General features: G+C 42.4%; 1 protein-coding gene across 1 annotated transcript in view; it reads right to left on the reverse strand.

Annotated features, from left to right (window-relative positions):
* Positions 1–8,404: 8,404 nt before the first annotated feature.
* Positions 8,405–16,728, reverse strand: part of LOC150007453 (gamma-aminobutyric acid receptor subunit rho-2) — a 29,373-nt gene continuing 21,049 nt past the window's right edge. The window contains exons 5-9 of the mRNA XM_090280547.1: positions 16,601–16,683; positions 16,261–16,401; positions 13,758–13,910; positions 12,550–12,746; positions 8,405–9,072 (exon numbers count right to left, since the gene is read on the reverse strand). Of these exons, the coding sequence (XP_090136673.1) occupies positions 8,761–9,072; positions 12,550–12,746; positions 13,758–13,910; positions 16,261–16,401; positions 16,601–16,683 (886 nt within the window). The 3' untranslated portion in view covers positions 8,405–8,760. The remainder of the gene's footprint in view (positions 9,073–12,549; positions 12,747–13,757; positions 13,911–16,260; positions 16,402–16,600; positions 16,684–16,728) is intronic.

The following is a 16,728-nucleotide window of genomic DNA, read 5'->3' on the forward strand; positions in this document are numbered from 1 at the left end:
ATGCCGCAAGGCAGCGGAGGTTTTTTGGAGTCAGAGTTTTCCTTCTCTGATGTACCCTGACTGGAAGATCGAACCGGCGACACTTAGCTCGCAGGCCGACGCTCAATCCACTGAGCTAAACCAGCCAGGGCAGGGTGTGATTAACTAAGGGTAATCTAGTTATAGGTCTATCTCCAACTTATTTGCAAAGTTATTTGGCCACATCTTCCCATTTCTCTGTGTTTGGTGACAAGAATATTCTTCCTTTTGACTCCACACACATGTGTGAGGAGCTTTGGAATGTCATTTCCTCGCCCCTTTTCCATGATTCATCTGTTAATTATCTCCTACTGGTTTGAGAGTCACTGGCTTGCTCCTTTATCCCTAACATCACCACAAACGCTGTTCATTCCTGCCCATTCCATCTACCACTCCCAGAGTAGATCCTGAAGCATCCCCCAGAGAACCTCTTGGATCCCAGAAAACAGTTTGCAAACCATGCAAAGCAAGTTGTGACAATACTTTCCCAGAGAAATTCATTTCAGACTTTAGTACTAGCCTTCAAAAAACCCCAAAACAACAACAACAAAAAAAAAAACTAGTCTTATTAAAAAAATAATAATAAAAAGTGGGACTGCAATAAAATCAGAAACTCTGGGGGTGGGGCTCAGGCACTAAGATTTTTTTCAAACACTTCCTAGATGACTAACACACAGCCAGGACTGGGGAACTTGGATTAAGGAGAATAATAACAACATAAAGCACCTTAATGCACAAAGGCATAAAATGCTGTGGGAACACAGGTGAGGTAAGAATAAATTCTGTTTTGGGAAGGAAGAGGATGTGAGGAAAAGTCACAGAGGGGTGGTGATCTCAACATTAAATGACAGGCAAGGGACTCAAGAGCCTCGCTCCTTGAAGCATATTGGCAGACAGCAGCATGACATCTCTGGGTGCTTGTTAGGAATGCTGTGTCCCCTTCCAAACCTCCTGCATCAGAATCTACACTTTAAAAGATCCCCAGGTTACTCTTATGCATAATAAAATTTAAGATGCCCTGGGCTAAATGGACACAGTAGAGAAGAGCATTTGCTAACATAAACTTGGCCAGGTTAAACAATGGATTACTACAGCCAGTGTTTATTTTTCAATTTTTTTTTAATGAAAACAAACAAATAAGAGTAAGTAAATCCCTAAACTAATGTTCTCAATGGCTGACCCAAATGTCATTTCATAATGGTATCTAAAGGTCTGAGGGTGAGGACTGAGCGCTTCATCTAATCTACTAATGGAGACTGTTTTTATATTGCTGGTGCAGATGCTCGTCAGTGGCTCTGGAGGTTGAACAGGCTGGGACATCGGACCCTTCCAGCATGGAACGGAGAAAGAAAGGGAGAGAAACAGCAGTGTGAAAAAAAAGTATCAACTGGTTGCTTTCTGTATGCACCCCAGCAACCCAGGCATGTGTCCTGAGTGGGAATCAAACCAGTGACCTTTCGGTTTGCAGTACAATGTTCAACCAAGTGAGCCACACCAGCCAGGGCAGGGGTACCAGCTTAACTCATGATACATTTCTTAGTGATGGGTGAGGGCGGTGGAGCTGGAGATACGGGCTGCCTCCAATCCAGCATTAATCCCCCCAGCCACAGCCATCTGTTCTTTTGCAAGTAAGCAAAAAATGGAAGAAGTCTCCAATGGTGGTGGTGGGTCTATGAATTCTGTTTTGCATTCATTAAATGAATATACCATTTAAATAGTGATGGAATTCAGGAAACACAATCCCAAAATATGTCATGTTGGCCTATTGAATATTTCAAGCTGAAGAAATATGAGAAATGGCATGCTCAGGAAGGACATTCTAACCTTCGCCTGAAGGTCATAACCCTCACGTGAGAAGTGTCCTCTCTATACCTGGGAAAAGAAGTAGCCATTTGAACACACTGGCCTTGTTAACTTTCCCCAATTTGCCAAATTTACCTCATAACCTTTGTCCTATCATATCTTTCCACAACTTTCCACTTTTCTTCAAATCTAGCATAAAAACACTCAAGTTCAAGTGTTTTGGGGTCTTCATTTCTGTGTGAAGTCTCCTGTGTCAGGTAAAAATTGTATAGAAAATTTGTACGCTTTTCTCCTGTTAATCTGTCCTTTTCAGTTTAATTTTCACACCAGGCCAGGAACCCTAGAATGACGGAAGAAAACCTTTCCCTCCACTCCAACAGCACAGGTGGTGGAAACCCACAGTGCTTTGTCCTGGCCGTCTAAAGAGCTGCCTGCCCCACAGGCCAGTCTCAGGGATCATGTCCTAGTTTAACGCCAGATTTCTTTCTACCTGGGTGTGGGGATAACTCTGTGCAGACATGTCTCAGCACAACTCAGACCAGTCTGGGTTTTCTTTCTACTCTTTTTCAGTCCTTTCCCTGTCCATCTAAGTAAGGGAATAAGTCACCTCTTCCCTGAAAATATTATGAGAAATTAATTGTTCTGTGTGAAGTCCATCTACCTAGATGTGTTGAACACAGTTATGGAAGGCAGCACACTTCAGCAGGTATATAGGAAGGAAAATTCTTCCTACCTCAGCGAGGTTTACATGAGAACTGAATTAGGAACCATACATCCCACTCTCACGGTGGTACAAGCACAGACAATGCACTCAATATTTGACCCTTTACACAATGCAGCTGCTTTAACATCTGTTCTCCTGTCTTCTGTGATGGTTGAGGCAGTGGCTGCACTCTCTCCTGACCCCGAGTGTGTGGGGACGAAGGATGCCACAAGTCCTCAAGACTGCTGCTTTCCAAACTCTTGTCCATAGTACTGGTGACTGGGTTATAATCACTTTTCTTGGATTACTCCCCTAAATTCCAATATAATATTTGGTGGAAGCAACCATGGAGATTACGACCCTCATTTAGGTCAAGTACTGCCACAGTGTTGTTTTTAAATCCGCCGAGAAAACAAGAGCCTTTCCATAACAAATAGCAGTAACTCTATGAACATTTTCCCTTCTACCTCACTAAATCACTTGTAGTTGAGAGCAGGTTCCTCTTCTGTACCAAGGAGAGCCATCTACCTGTGCATGTGATCCTCCTCTAGCCCCCATCTTGCCAAATCAGTTCACAGTCTTTAAAACACTTCTCAGATTTCTTTTTTTTTTTTTTTCTTTTATTGATTCCAGAGAGAGGGGGAGGGAGGGAGAAAGAGATAGAGAGAAACATTGATCTGTTGCCTCTTGCACATGTCCCAACTGGAGACCAAACCCGCAATTCAGGCATGTGCTCTGACTGGGTACAAAACCCTCAACCTTTCAGGTTGCGGGACAACACCCAACCGAGTCACACCAACCAGGACTGAATTTTTTTTAATACTCACCCAAGGATATGTTTTACTGATCTGAGAGAGAGAGAGAGAGAAATATCAGCCAGTTGCCCCCAATAAGCGCCCCAACTAGAGATCAAACACACAACCGAAGCACGTGCCTTGACCGGCGTCGAATCCTCAACCTTACAGTTTCCCGAACAATGCTCCAACCAACTGAGTCTCCCTGCCAAGGCTATCCTTCTCAGTTTTTATGGTCATTGTTTGCCCCAGCCCTATTTCCCTCCACTTGAGAGTCTCCCTTCTCCCAGTTTCCATGACACAACAGTCTCCTGATTTTCCTTCTAGTTCTCTGATCCATCCTTCTCTTTCCACATATTTAAATATGTGCTCCCAAGCTCTTGTCCACAGACCTCTCTTCTATTCCCATTCACAAGTTTCATTCACTTTGACAGTTTCACTGAGCATGTGTAAGAGTGTACTCGCAAACATTTACTTTCCGCTAGCCCCAGACCAGCATTTTTAACTTTTTATTTGACATCTCGTCTTGCTTGCCAAACCCCAGCTCCTCACCCTCTACAGAGAATAGCTATTGCCCCTGGCTTCTCAGTCTCTATTAATATCAGCACACAGGCTGTGGCTTTTGCACATGACTGAACTCACCATGAATTTTCTCCACTATTATTACAATTATTTTCTTGCCTCACCAGTTCTCTCAAACTAAGCCGCTTTCCATTTTTCTAATTCATAGTCTCCCTTCTACAGATGTTTACAAAAAGACCAAACCACATCAAAGTGTTTTTGAAGAGTTCTCACTCTCTGAACTTACAGCCCAGAGCTTTGGTCATCTTTGACATTCATGGTCCAAACCAGTCCAGTCACATTTCTTCTCCAGGTTCATTCTAAGTGGAATGAGCCCAGAAGAACTCATGGAATGAAAAGGATGAGAACCCAAGACTTTTGTACATGCAATAGGGTGTCTGTTCACTGTCCCCTGAACACACCTGAATTTTCCTTCTGCCATGTTATTATACCTCCCTTCCTTTTTAAATATTTATTTATTTATTTATTTCCATCACCATTTAGCCTTCTATACCCTCTTCCACCTCCATCTACACTCTTCCCTTCACCCTGCAATCACCACACTCCCCTCCTTTTCTAGCAGTTAAAATTACATCTACTCATTGCTCAAGATTTACTACTTACATGCTGAGAGCTCTCCTTTTTTCGAACCACGCCCACTACAGTGTAAGCTTCTGAATGACTAAACAGTGTTTTCCTTTCATTTCTTTATCCACCACAATCCCCATCCCCCCTCAGGCACAAAGCTTTGGAGACAAGTGTGTAATCAATGTTGACTCCTTGGTGTCAAAGAAGTATGTCTGATCACCAGATTTTTGTATAATATGCATTTTTTATTCTAACATACATATTTTTCACAATTTAACACTGGTGAAATCAGGGTTCATCTTATAATCATTGGTATGCTATAATTTAATTAGAAATTTTTCCTTCTTAAAGAAAAAGTGGGTGGCATATAAAATATGGGTGCATCTTACTTACATTTGATGATGTCTTAGATTCAGTGAAATAAAATATCATTCAAACATCCCTGAAAACAATTACACTTACTCCTCTGTCTCTAGAATGAATCATTTTATGTTTTCAACATTTTCCTTAGTTCCTATTTTCTATTCCTACTGCTGTCTCTTTTTTCCCTCCTTTAATTTTCCTCTGTTCTCAAGCAGAGTCAGGCTATTGCGCTGCAATAAGGCAATACTAAATAAAATTGTCATTGTATCATAGTCCCACATAAGCAAATGCTGCTTATAGTCCTATATGTCTGCTATAGAGTTAACTCCAGTTAAATACATAAGCTAGTTAGAACACATCTTCATCTTTTTTAAGTGTGAACAGGCTGCCATGTTATACAAGCCTCAATTTATGAAGTCAACATAGTTAGAAGCAGAGTAGTGTTAAAATTAAAGAAGACAACCAAGTAATATAATATATTTAATGACAATATAATTATCATTCTTTGAGAAGTATTGTGACTTAGGAGAGTCTCTAGAGAGTAAAGTTTTCTCAACAAATCCAGATGCCCTCCCTCCCACCCCACCCATTATCCTTATTTACATGCTTGCATTCTTCATTTGTCCATGAGGCTGGGAAATCCAGTGGTCTTGGGCCAGGCAATCCCATGAAGGGGAAGCTGTCCTCATTAGCACTGCCGTGGGCCACATGCCATGGCCCCTAGTGTTGTAGGGGTCTCCCACTTCCTCTCCCCACAGCCTAGGGTCCAGCCAAAACAGATGACTTGCTTAACAAACCCAACTACATTCTGCAATCCCAAACTTTCCTGCCTCTTCCATGCCTTTTCTCAGGTTGCTTCCTTCATCTAAAGATGCAGACTGGTGCAGTCACTATGGAAAACAGTATAGAATTACCTCAAAAAGCTAAAAATGGAACTGCCTTTTGAACCAGCGATTCCACTGCTAGGATTATACCCCAAAAAGCCTAAAACCCTAATTCAAAAGAACTTATGCACCCCTATGTTCATTGCCGCACTGTTTACAATAGCTAAGTGCTGGAAACAACCTAAGTGCCCATCTGTAGATGAGTGGATCAAAAAACTGTAGTACATTTACACAATGGAATACTATGCAGCAGAGAGAAAGAAGAAACTCCTGCCATTTGCGACAACATGGATGGAACTAGAGAAAATTATACTTAGTGAAATAAGCCAGGCAAAGAAAGAAAAATACCATACGGTATCACCTAATACAGGAAACTAAAGAACAACATAAACAAACGAACTAAACAGGACAAGGAACAGAATAGCAGTCAATAGGGGGGAGGGGGGACAGAGAGAAGGGGGATAAGTAAGGGAAGGGTTTAGTCAAGGAACGTGTATAAACGACTCATGGACATGGACAACGGGGAGGGATATGACTGTGGGAGAAGGGGTGTGCTGGGTGGGAGAGAGCAATGGGGAAAAAATGGGACAACTGTAATTGAAAAACCAAAAAATAAAATAATAAAAAAAAAGAAGTGCTTTCTATGATTGTGAGAATGTTCTATTGATCTGCACTGTACAATGCAGTAGCCACTAGCCATATATGGCTATTGAGCAGAGCACTTGAAATGTGACTAGTGCAACTGAAAAGCTAAATTTTTTATTTTAATTAACTTTAATTTAAATTTAAATAGATAAATGGCTAGTGACTACTATATTGGATAGCACAGATCTAGTGTATCCTTTTCTATATGTACATCTAGCATGTACATTTCTTCTCCAAATCCTTAAACTTCTAAAGAATTGCTAAACCTGAGAGTGGTCTTGAGGACTTCCTGAACTTGCAGTTGCCCAAGGTAATCTAATTCATATTGCTGCCCAGACCTAGTCACACTGAGAGCTAAGCTTCTGGAATCACACAGCCTCTGGACCAGTGAGTTGGAGGCCACAGTTCATATGAGGGATGGTGGCCAGAGATGATGAATTGGGTCTTCAACATGAGCAATGGAGTGATGAAGCAAGTGTCTGGGACCAGGGTCACACAAGGAGTGTATATGGGAACAGAGGAATGGGAGGGGACCTGACCCAGGGGAAGGAGGAGAGAAGCCGGGATGCAGAGAGCAACTATGCGGTCAGTCAGGCTGAGGGAATTGAGAGGGTCAGGTAGCTACCAGCCCCTGACTTGGAACTTCTGGAAGCTCTGGTATCCATATGTGCTCCTGTCCTCAGAAACTAAGGATCCTGCCCCTGGGAGTCATGAGCTGTGGAGCAGATTCCACAGGCCAGTGCTTACCTGATTTAAGGCAGGCTTATGCTCTCTTTGGCTGTACCTTGTCTACTTTTTAGAAAAATTGGTTTTAGAAAGAGAGAGGAAGCAGCGAAGGGAGAGAGAGAGATTGAGAGACAGTGATTAGTTGTTCCACTTATTCATGTAATCATTGGTTGACTCTTGCATGTGCCCTGACTGGAGATCAAACCTGCAACCTTAGCACATCAGGACGACACTCCAACCAACTGAGAGGCCTGACCAGGGCCACCATTTGTCTACTCTTGACCAAAGCACCTGACACCCAGACTCTAAGCAGCAAGGTTGTAAGGACTGTGGGGAAAAAAGCAAAACAATTTACTTCAGTAAGCAAGAAATCTTACTGATTTAGAAGGCTGTTTCTCCTAGAATAGCCTTCTAATTTCAAGTGCTGAGATTTAAAGAAAAGGTCCCATTCTCAAAATCATGTCCTCTATTAATTAGAGATTCTACAATATTAAGTAGCAAACACTTTGAACAGGGAGGGTTAAGGGAAAAAGTCATTCACAATTTACTGGAGAGTCAGTAAATCAGATTGCCTTCCTAATCTGAGTTCAGCTGCATTAGGGGAAAGAGTCACTAGCTTGTGGAAGTAAGGGAGAAATTATTCTAGGGTGCGGGGCACTCTGGCTGGCATAGGTAGGGGGGAGGGTCCCAGAGTGGGGGCAGGGCTTGAACACTGACATTATTGAAGACATCTGCTGGGAAGAAGCATAGAGAGGGAGGTAAGCTGGCATCTGAAATAAATTTCCGCAGCAGACCTACGCCTCCTTCCACCCCCAGACCGAGTTCTACTGTCCTTAATTCTCTAGTCCTCGTCCCTCCCCAGAATGAGGCTTCTCCTACATGGAGATTCCAGAAGGCAACGAGCTGGCTTCTTGAGAGGCTTATAGGAGATAGGAAATGCTTTTCTAGACAGACTTAGCAGGAAAAGCACCAGCAAACAGAATGGGTGTGTGGGGTACGAGCGGGTGGAGGGGTGAGTAGAGGACGGGAGAAGAACAGAAGTGCTTTCTGACAGATATGGAAAGGGCGCAGGCCTAGAGGAGTTCTCTGTGAAAAGTAAACTTTAACTTGTTCATTTCCACAGCACCTGGCACTCAGTATTTAATAAATGGTTGAATGGATGGATAAATGTCCCCTAATATTGCAAAATCACGCCAGTTGCCAGATTCCCACAGGTCAAATTATTTCCTGTCTGAATCTAAGCTTTTCTCCTTCTTAGGTAGACACTTAATCCAGTTGTATGGGTTTACAGATGTTTTATTCCTATTTTGAATCCCAATTTTCCACCTCCTATCCAGAATAACCCCTAAGCTTACCCTTCATTTCCCCCTTTCCCTTCACAACTAAATCCTAGGCCTCAGGGGTCTCAGAACATCTGGAAGGCATTTAAATCTTTTTTTATAGGAGGGGGCTCTCATAAGCTGTTCACACACAAGAACAGATGAAGATAATCCCAGAAAGACATGAAGTGGGACAGGGCACAGCATAAATGAGGGGCAAACCTGTGAGTCAGGGATGCTGCTCACGGGCTGCTGCTCTGTCTGCTGAGGGGAGCATGGTCAGTGGGTCCATGTGCAGATAGCTGCCCAGGCTCCATAGATGTCTAGGCCCTTTCCCAGGCAAAGCTTTGGAGCCCCTAGGAAAACACTGACCAATAAACTAGGTTGAAAAATATGTAGGAGGCAGGGAATATCAACCTGGAGTATTTGTCAATGGTATGGGTGTTCTGGAAGATGCGAAGACCCATCTGGCCCTTCAGAAGGCCCTTCTTCCTGGAGGAATTAGATTCATTGCTCAGGGCCGGGTGGACCACTATTTTGTCCTGCCTTTCTTCTTCTGTCAGAACATGGCTTCTCGGGTACCCAGCCAAACTGTTGGCCTCGGACTCACTGTAGCTTCCATCCAGCATCATGGTTCTCGAGTGAAGCATTCCACACATACACGGGAACTGTGGGCAGCAAGCACAAAGGGAGGGGTTAAGCATGGTTAGGCCTTGCGAGAGGGGCAAAGGAGGTGGCCTGGGCCTAGAGCAAAGCCCAAGGCTCCTGGGAACCACAGAAAGGCAAAACTGGAAGGATCCCCAGAGATCTCTTAGCGCAAGGACTCCCTACACTGGTTGCATAGTAGAGTCACCTGGGAAACTCTTAAAATGGCCACACCCACAATCCACTCTAGACTAATTTAAAACCCCCAGGTGATTTTACTAATGTAGCCAGTGTCTAGAACCACTGATTTAATCCAAATCCCTCAATTGCAGAGGCAAAAACTAAGACCCTGAGAGGCTATACAATTCTCCAGAAATAGCACAGCTAGTCTGAGAGTCAGGACTTTAAACCTATACATTCTTATTCCAGTTGTGGGACTCTACCTCTTTGTGCTAGGAGACTGTCCTTATGCTAAAGAGTTACAGGTAAGGGTCAAGGGTCATGATTCCTGCAATGTACTTTTTTTTTTTAAACAATTTTATTTATTTATTTATTTATTTATTTATTTATTTATTTATTTATTTTAGAGAGAGGGGAAAGGAGAAAGAGAGGGAGAGAAACATCACTGTGTGGTTGCTTCTCATGAGCCCCCAACTGGGGAACTGACATGCAACCTAGTCATGTGCCCTGATTGGGAATCGAACCAGTGACACTTGGTTCGCAGGCTGACACTCAATCCACTGAGCCACAGCAGCCAGGTTGTACTGTGTTTTTAAATGGTTCAACTATACCAACAGAACTATGTCTACGTAGAGAAAGAGCTCATACAAAGATGGCAAAATGTTAATAGTGCTTTATGCAAGTGTGGGCATATGTATACTATTCTATTGTGTTAAACTGTTTGTGCGAGTATGAAAATGTTTATAAATTATAAGTTGGAGGGAAAGAAATGGTTTCGCTTAACTTTTTCCACAATCTGAGTGGGCAAAGGAGGGCTTCCAGCTGGCACTACACTGGCTGGCGTTAGCCAAAGGCATGAAGCCTGCCTGACACAGCCAACTGGCCATGGGTTTATTCTTCTCAACCTGTTGATGTTAATGTGTTTCTAAACTGGCTCTCAGCCCTGGAGTGCCTCTGTTTTTCCATCTGGGAAAGTGAAATAATGACGTTTCATAACCTGCCTCCTATTGTTATGAATCTTGAAATACTCACATGGATACCATGAAAGAATGAAAAAAATAGATGGATGATTTTATGGAAAATTAGAATTACTTAAAGTATTCTTACACTTGAAGAAATCTTTTGTGGTTTGGGGGCTATTTTTTTAACCAGGCAAGATTATTTCATTTTTTCTATGTCTCATCCTGTCTGCCACAATAATTAGGTAGCACAATAATACATTCCTAGAATAGACTTTCTCGTAGACTTCAGGGATAAAAGTCAGTAAGAAGTCATCTCTTCAATTATTTGCATTTAGATATAATCACACCCAGATTTAGATTAAATTGTGAGATATTGTCATTGGAGCTTTTTGTTGTTAAAAGCACAGGCATTTAGTTGTTTTCCTTGCTCTAACCTGAAATTCATTCTGCTAATGAAAATAGACATTTCTCCAAAGATTTTGAGTTAGAATCAAGATAATGTCAAAGATTATGTTTCTAAGAAAAATTAAGTGGCTCCTGGAATATTGAACAGGTCTGGATAATCAGCCCAAGCATTTGAGCACATGCAAGGAAGGAAGACCTCTGCCGCCCCCAGCATTCAACCCGAAACAGTGTGGGTCCCCCATTTGAAGCAGAGTGAGCCTAGCAGGCTCCAGTCAGCTTTGCTCTTTGCAGAGTAGAGGTTGAACTTCAGGGAATATCAGAATCACCTGGGAGCTTACTAATACTACAGATTCCAGGGTGCCATCCCCAAAGACTCTGACTCAATAGGTCTGAGGGACAGTCCCAGAATCTTCATTTTTAACAGATTCAGGAGGTGACTCTAGCCAGGTGCTCCATGGCTCCCACTTTGGGAACCTCAACTCCCCTGGAGGCCATTTTCACAGTCATGGTTTCTCTGAGGGGCATCAGGAGAGGGATTTGTGTCTTCTTATCACTGTCTACCCTCCAGCAACTGTTCCTTCTCAGCCTTTAAATGGCACATGTACCCGCAGCAGGGCGCAAGCTCTCACCTCCCAAGTGTCTGTTCTCACAGACAGGAAGCTGAACTCAGAGCCCAACTGTCATTCCACATGTGATTTTCCCGTTTCTCTTTAGATAGTTTCATATCATCACTGGCAAACACCAGGCCCCAACATATAGTAACAGGATAATGAACTGCCCAAGGACAAGTTACAATATTTGCAGTTAACAATTTGTAGGCCCATATTCGCTGGATGAAGGCTTTGTTATTTTTTGAATAGCTCTGCACAGGGAAGTCTAACAGATTATAACTCAAAAGTGTTTACATATAACTCAAAGTAATTTGATAATGACCAATGTACAGATTATTGTTAATTTGAACAACTATTCAAATGCTGAAATTAAAAGGTTTGAATAGAATTTTAAATATAAATTTTTAAACAATGTAACAGACTGGGAGGCAATGTGGAAATTTTTAACAGGTATAATATGAGCATTGAAAGACTTTTTGAAAAACCAACGCATCCTCTTTTCCTAAAATTTAAAATTCCCCATGCTAAGGAGCTACTAGCCACCTAGATGGGCATAAATGTGGTATTTTCATGTCCCCTGATCTCTACATCTTTTGGGTGAACACCCATTTTGATTAGTGCAATGACTAGCAATGATTTGGGAACAAGTTGGCATTTTATTTTTTACTGTGATGAGTAAGAATCTGGATATGAATGGAGTAGACTGTCCTTTCTGGTATTACATTGCCTTTGATTCTCCATTTGCATTCTATCTCATAACACAGTGTGGTTTAGTATATTATAGTGCAGTACAATATAGATAGTACAGTATTTCCAATGACTCTAAAGACTAAAGTCATATGTGGCTGAGTTTTCACTGAGCCAAAGCACTGATAAATAAAGAAGCTTTTTATTCTAGAACTCTTGTCTTTTCTGGCCATAGAATATTAAGGAAGGCATTTTCTCTAGACATGTTCAATAATAATAGCAATACTCATGTGTGTCTAGAACCCTACAGTTTTTAAACAACTTTGACATACATTATTTTTATGTGATCCTTACAATAACCCAGAAAGGAAGATGAGGTGAGGATTCTTTTATACCTTTTTACAGATGAGGAAACTGAGGCTCAGCCTAAGTGGCAGAGTTAGGCCTAAAAATGCAAGTCTTTCAGTCCCTAGTCTTTGTCCAAAGACTTTCTGCCTTATGGGATCCTTTATGGTAAACACTAGAACCTACTCTAAAATGAATTACTCTCTGTTCGGATAAACCTCTCCTTTTCTACATGCAACCCCCTTTCACCCTATTCCCATCCTCCTAGTGGCCTAGACTCAGACAAGGAAATGAAGAAAACTTCTCTCACCTTCTCCTGCAGCTTCCGTTCCTTCCGCTCCTGCACTGTGGTCAGGTAGTTGACAGCTGCGTACTCCAGCACCGAGAGGAACACAAACACAAAGCTGACCCACAGGTAGATGTCCACAGCCTTGACGTAAGAGACACGGGGCATGGAGGCATTCACACCCGTGATGATGGTGGACATGGTCAGCACCGTGGTGATACCTGTAACATCCAGCCTTTAGTTCAGCCGCTGACCAGGGTGTACAACCCCTCCCCCTATTTCACTAAGTCACCATTACACATTCTCCACCTCTTAAAACAAGAAATCCCCTGGACATGTTTCCATCCCTTGGAGGTGCAAGGGTCTGCTCCACAAGCAGCCAGGCTGCATTCCTGGCCAGCGCGCTGCCCATCCCCTTTCACTGCAAGGACCGTGGGACACTGGGCTTCTGTGCCATGGCTGACAAGAGCAGCAGTGCTTCGGAAAGGATTCAAATGTGGGACTTAGCACAGTGACTAAGGGACACGTCTAGAGGAATGAACACATTCTCACTCACCTAACCCACATTTTTAAGTCCATGAAGACGGTGAAAATTCCTGGGCATCTACCATGCAAGTTTCCTTCACACTGCCCCACTGGTCAAACCCTACCACTCCTCAGGGCCCCACCTGGTTTTGCCCAAATTTACAATAATTCGTTGTCAACCTTCACTCCGGAATTCAGGGTCTGCAAAGGACTAAAACCACAAGTCACCAGGGAGTACAGCTCTCTCCTTCCTAGAAATCATGTAACATGGACCCTATCTCTAAACTCTCAGGCTATCTAAACAAGGCCAACAAACAAGTCTTTGTATTTACAGAATAAGGTTTTGGCATTTGTGAAATTGTCTTATATATCCAAGTACTAAGCTCTAATACTGTCATTGGTGGAGGTCTGTACCCTAATAGGCCCTATCTGTCTGAGATAATTCGAGCAAAGCTGATGTCATTTTAGTTCCCTATGGTCTTCATAATGTAGCCCAGGAAACTGAGGGCAGCGTGGGAATGGTGAAGACAAGAAACAAGAGGAAGATCTGTTCCTTCTGAGTCTAACAGTCCATCACTTAAGAACTCTGAATAATGGTTTTACTTTTTCTTTACTTTTCCTTCACACAACAAGGCAGTGTGAAGGAAACTTTGTTTTGAAAAACAAAAACAAAAACCACCCTACGACACCTTATTAAATGCTTTTACCCAGTGAAACTCTGGCAGGCACAGCTCTGCGGTCAATCCAGAAGGACACCCAGGACAGCATGACCATCAGGGTGGCAGGGAAATAGGTTTGGAGCAAGAAGAAGAAGATGTGACGACGCAACGTGAAGCTAATGTACAGACGGTTGTACCAGCCTGCGGGACACGGGAAGAAGCCAGTGAGTTTCTAACTGAGAGGCAAAAAAACCTGCTTCCCCGTGGGCCCTTCTTTCCCGGATGTTTGTCTCATCTTCAGCAGAAAGTTAAACATGAATGACCAATCAGCTTAATGTAATACACTTCTTGTCCAAAATCTAAACCCTCGCTCCTGAGAATAAAAATTTAGTACATTTACTGTTTTATTCAGTATTATCTAATTTCTCTTTGCAGCACTTTGGGGAAAGGTAGAAATAGAGGTCCAGGCTAAGTTGTTTGGGTTTTTTGTTTGTTTGTTTGTTCGTTTGTTTGTTTTGCAAACCACAACCACATTTCCTGAGTGGCTGGCTGAGGCAGGAGCCAGCAAAGCTGGGCTCTTGTCACTGTCCTTATTGTGAGATTAGTTGGCTCAGTCAATTTCCATGTTCATCGTAAGAAGAAAGAAGCAATTCACATGATTCTGAAGTGTGACATCATTTCTACTTCTGGCACTCCATCTGCGTGGAAGTCCCTCCACTGGTCTTATGCAAGTCATTCCCCATTTTCTCATTCCCCAGGAAAAAGTGAGCATATAGATATTATCTATTTCATTCTGGCAACTGGAGAATCACTGATTAATGGTTGTAAAAAAAAAAAATGGATAGAAATTTTAAGGTTTCAAATGGTCCACAATATTATTACCCAACCACCGGGACCAAAGGTGGTTGGTGTTAAGGACAGTGCAAATGTGTAAAGTGAACACCCCACTCCACTCCTATCTCAGCCCATTCTTATCAGAAAACGATAGAACTCAGAGATGGTCCAGCTCTGTGCCTCAAAACAAGAGGCACACACAATGGTGCACAACAAGATGATTTCAGGAATACAGAGGCAGGGACTTTTTGTTTGTGTTCATTACATTTATCATTAAAGTCATCTTCTATTTGTGGCAAATGACACCAGTTTCCCATCAATGATAGTGATGTATACTTCCTTTTCAAAATAAAGTACAATAAGGGAGTTGACTTTTTTAAAAATTAAGTCAATGGCAGCATAGTTGGTATATAAGACAAACTTCACAAGGGTGTCATGTAAATAATTGAAATCCAGATTGAGTCTAATCCTCTTACATGGGGCATGAGGAGGCTTTTCTAAGACCTCGCCTGAGTCAAGATGAAGTCGGGTCAGAGCTCGCATCTCCAATACCCAGGCCGGGGCTCCTCTCACACGATGTCCCTTCACTTCAGCAGTAGCCACTGAGAGCCTCCACATGGGAGTGCTGTGCTAAGGCCCACAATGGCTAGAGAGAGACCTAGATCTTGGTTCCTGCTCTCAAGAATTTCCAAGGAATTGCATGGAAGTCTCATAGGATGGAAGTGCTCAAGATATAGAACAGTGTATATCTAAGTGCTAAAGGTCCATCTGTGGAAGCAGTGAGTGGTTTGGAAAAGAGAGACCTCGATAACTATGGGCTGGAATGATCAAGAGATCTCATGGAGGAGATAAATGTAAGCTGGACAAGTGGACGCAAGAGGAGAGGCTCAGAGATGGGTGAGACGTTCAGGCTGAGGACAATGACTCAACCTGGCTGCATGTGAGGAACCCCTGTGAGCTTTACTACTCTCCAAAGCCCTGTCCTGTCCTGAAGAGATTCTCATTTAATTGCTCTGTGATGTGGACCTAGGCATAGGCATATTTTAAAAGTTCCCCAGGTTCATAGCAGCACTATTCACAATAACCAACTCAATATCCACCACTGTATGGTTAAATATAATCCATACAATGGAATGTTATTCAGCCTTAAAAAGGAATGGAATTTTTACACCTGCTTCAACATGGATGAATCTTGAAACCAGCAACTTTTTTTACTCTCTGTTTTTAAGTGCTGTTTATGTTTTGGGGGACTATGAATTAATTCCATAAGAAGATGTATTTATGCCCTGTCTGGTGTGGTTTGGTGGGTTACACACTAGCCTGCAAACTAAAAGGCTGCCCATTGGATTCCCAGTCAGGGCACATGCCTAGGTTGAGGGACAGGTCTGCAGTTGGACATGTGCAAGAGGTAGCCAATCAATGTTTCTCTCCCTTTCTTTTTCTCTCCTTTCCTCTCACTCTAAAAAAAATAAAACAATCTTTATTTAAAAAAAAAGAAGAATGTGTTTTCCTTAGGAGGATAAAGGTAAAGGCTAAAGAAGAATTCCATTGTGCTTTCTTTCACATTTGAATCAGACCATGCAAAAGTTAGCTACCGGACCACTTTGTAAAGTGCTGTACAACTGACATTAATATAGAATGATATTGAATGTAAACTGTAATTGAAAAAAATAAATAAATGTAAAAAAAGAAACAACCAAAATAAAAAGTTAGCTACCAGTGCTGCTGTAGAAGGCCAGTCTGGAAGTGGTGTGAAATTTCTGAATTAGAAACTGAGACAGGGAGATCTTCTCATCTGTTTTCAGGGATTCATCCCCATTCTTCCAATACAGCATCAGATCTTCATCTGTATATGCATCTTTGGGGAGAGAGAAATAAGTTAATTTGACTCCTTTGCTTCTGATGCAGGGTGAAGCAACAGGGAAATCCTACACCAGCCTAAGAGTGAACAGTTCTTAATACTGGCAAGCAGCACTCAGTCTCATGGTTACTAAAATGACACGAATATTGGAGAAGAAGTAAGGCAAAGATTTGTCAGTAAGCACACTGATACTCACAGCTTTCCAGCTCCAAAGAACAAGTCTGGGAGTCCAAGGGAAAGTGGCTGAAGTCCATGTTGCACATGGCAGTGACCGTAATCCTAGACAACCCAAACAGGCATGTTGGCTTGTGCAGTGTGTTATTG

The sequence above is a fragment of the Furipterus horrens genome, unplaced genomic scaffold (genome assembly GCF_987537825.1).
Source record: "Furipterus horrens unplaced genomic scaffold, mFurHor1.1.pri manual_scaffold_6, whole genome shotgun sequence".
NCBI lineage: Eukaryota > Metazoa > Chordata > Mammalia > Chiroptera > Furipteridae > Furipterus > Furipterus horrens.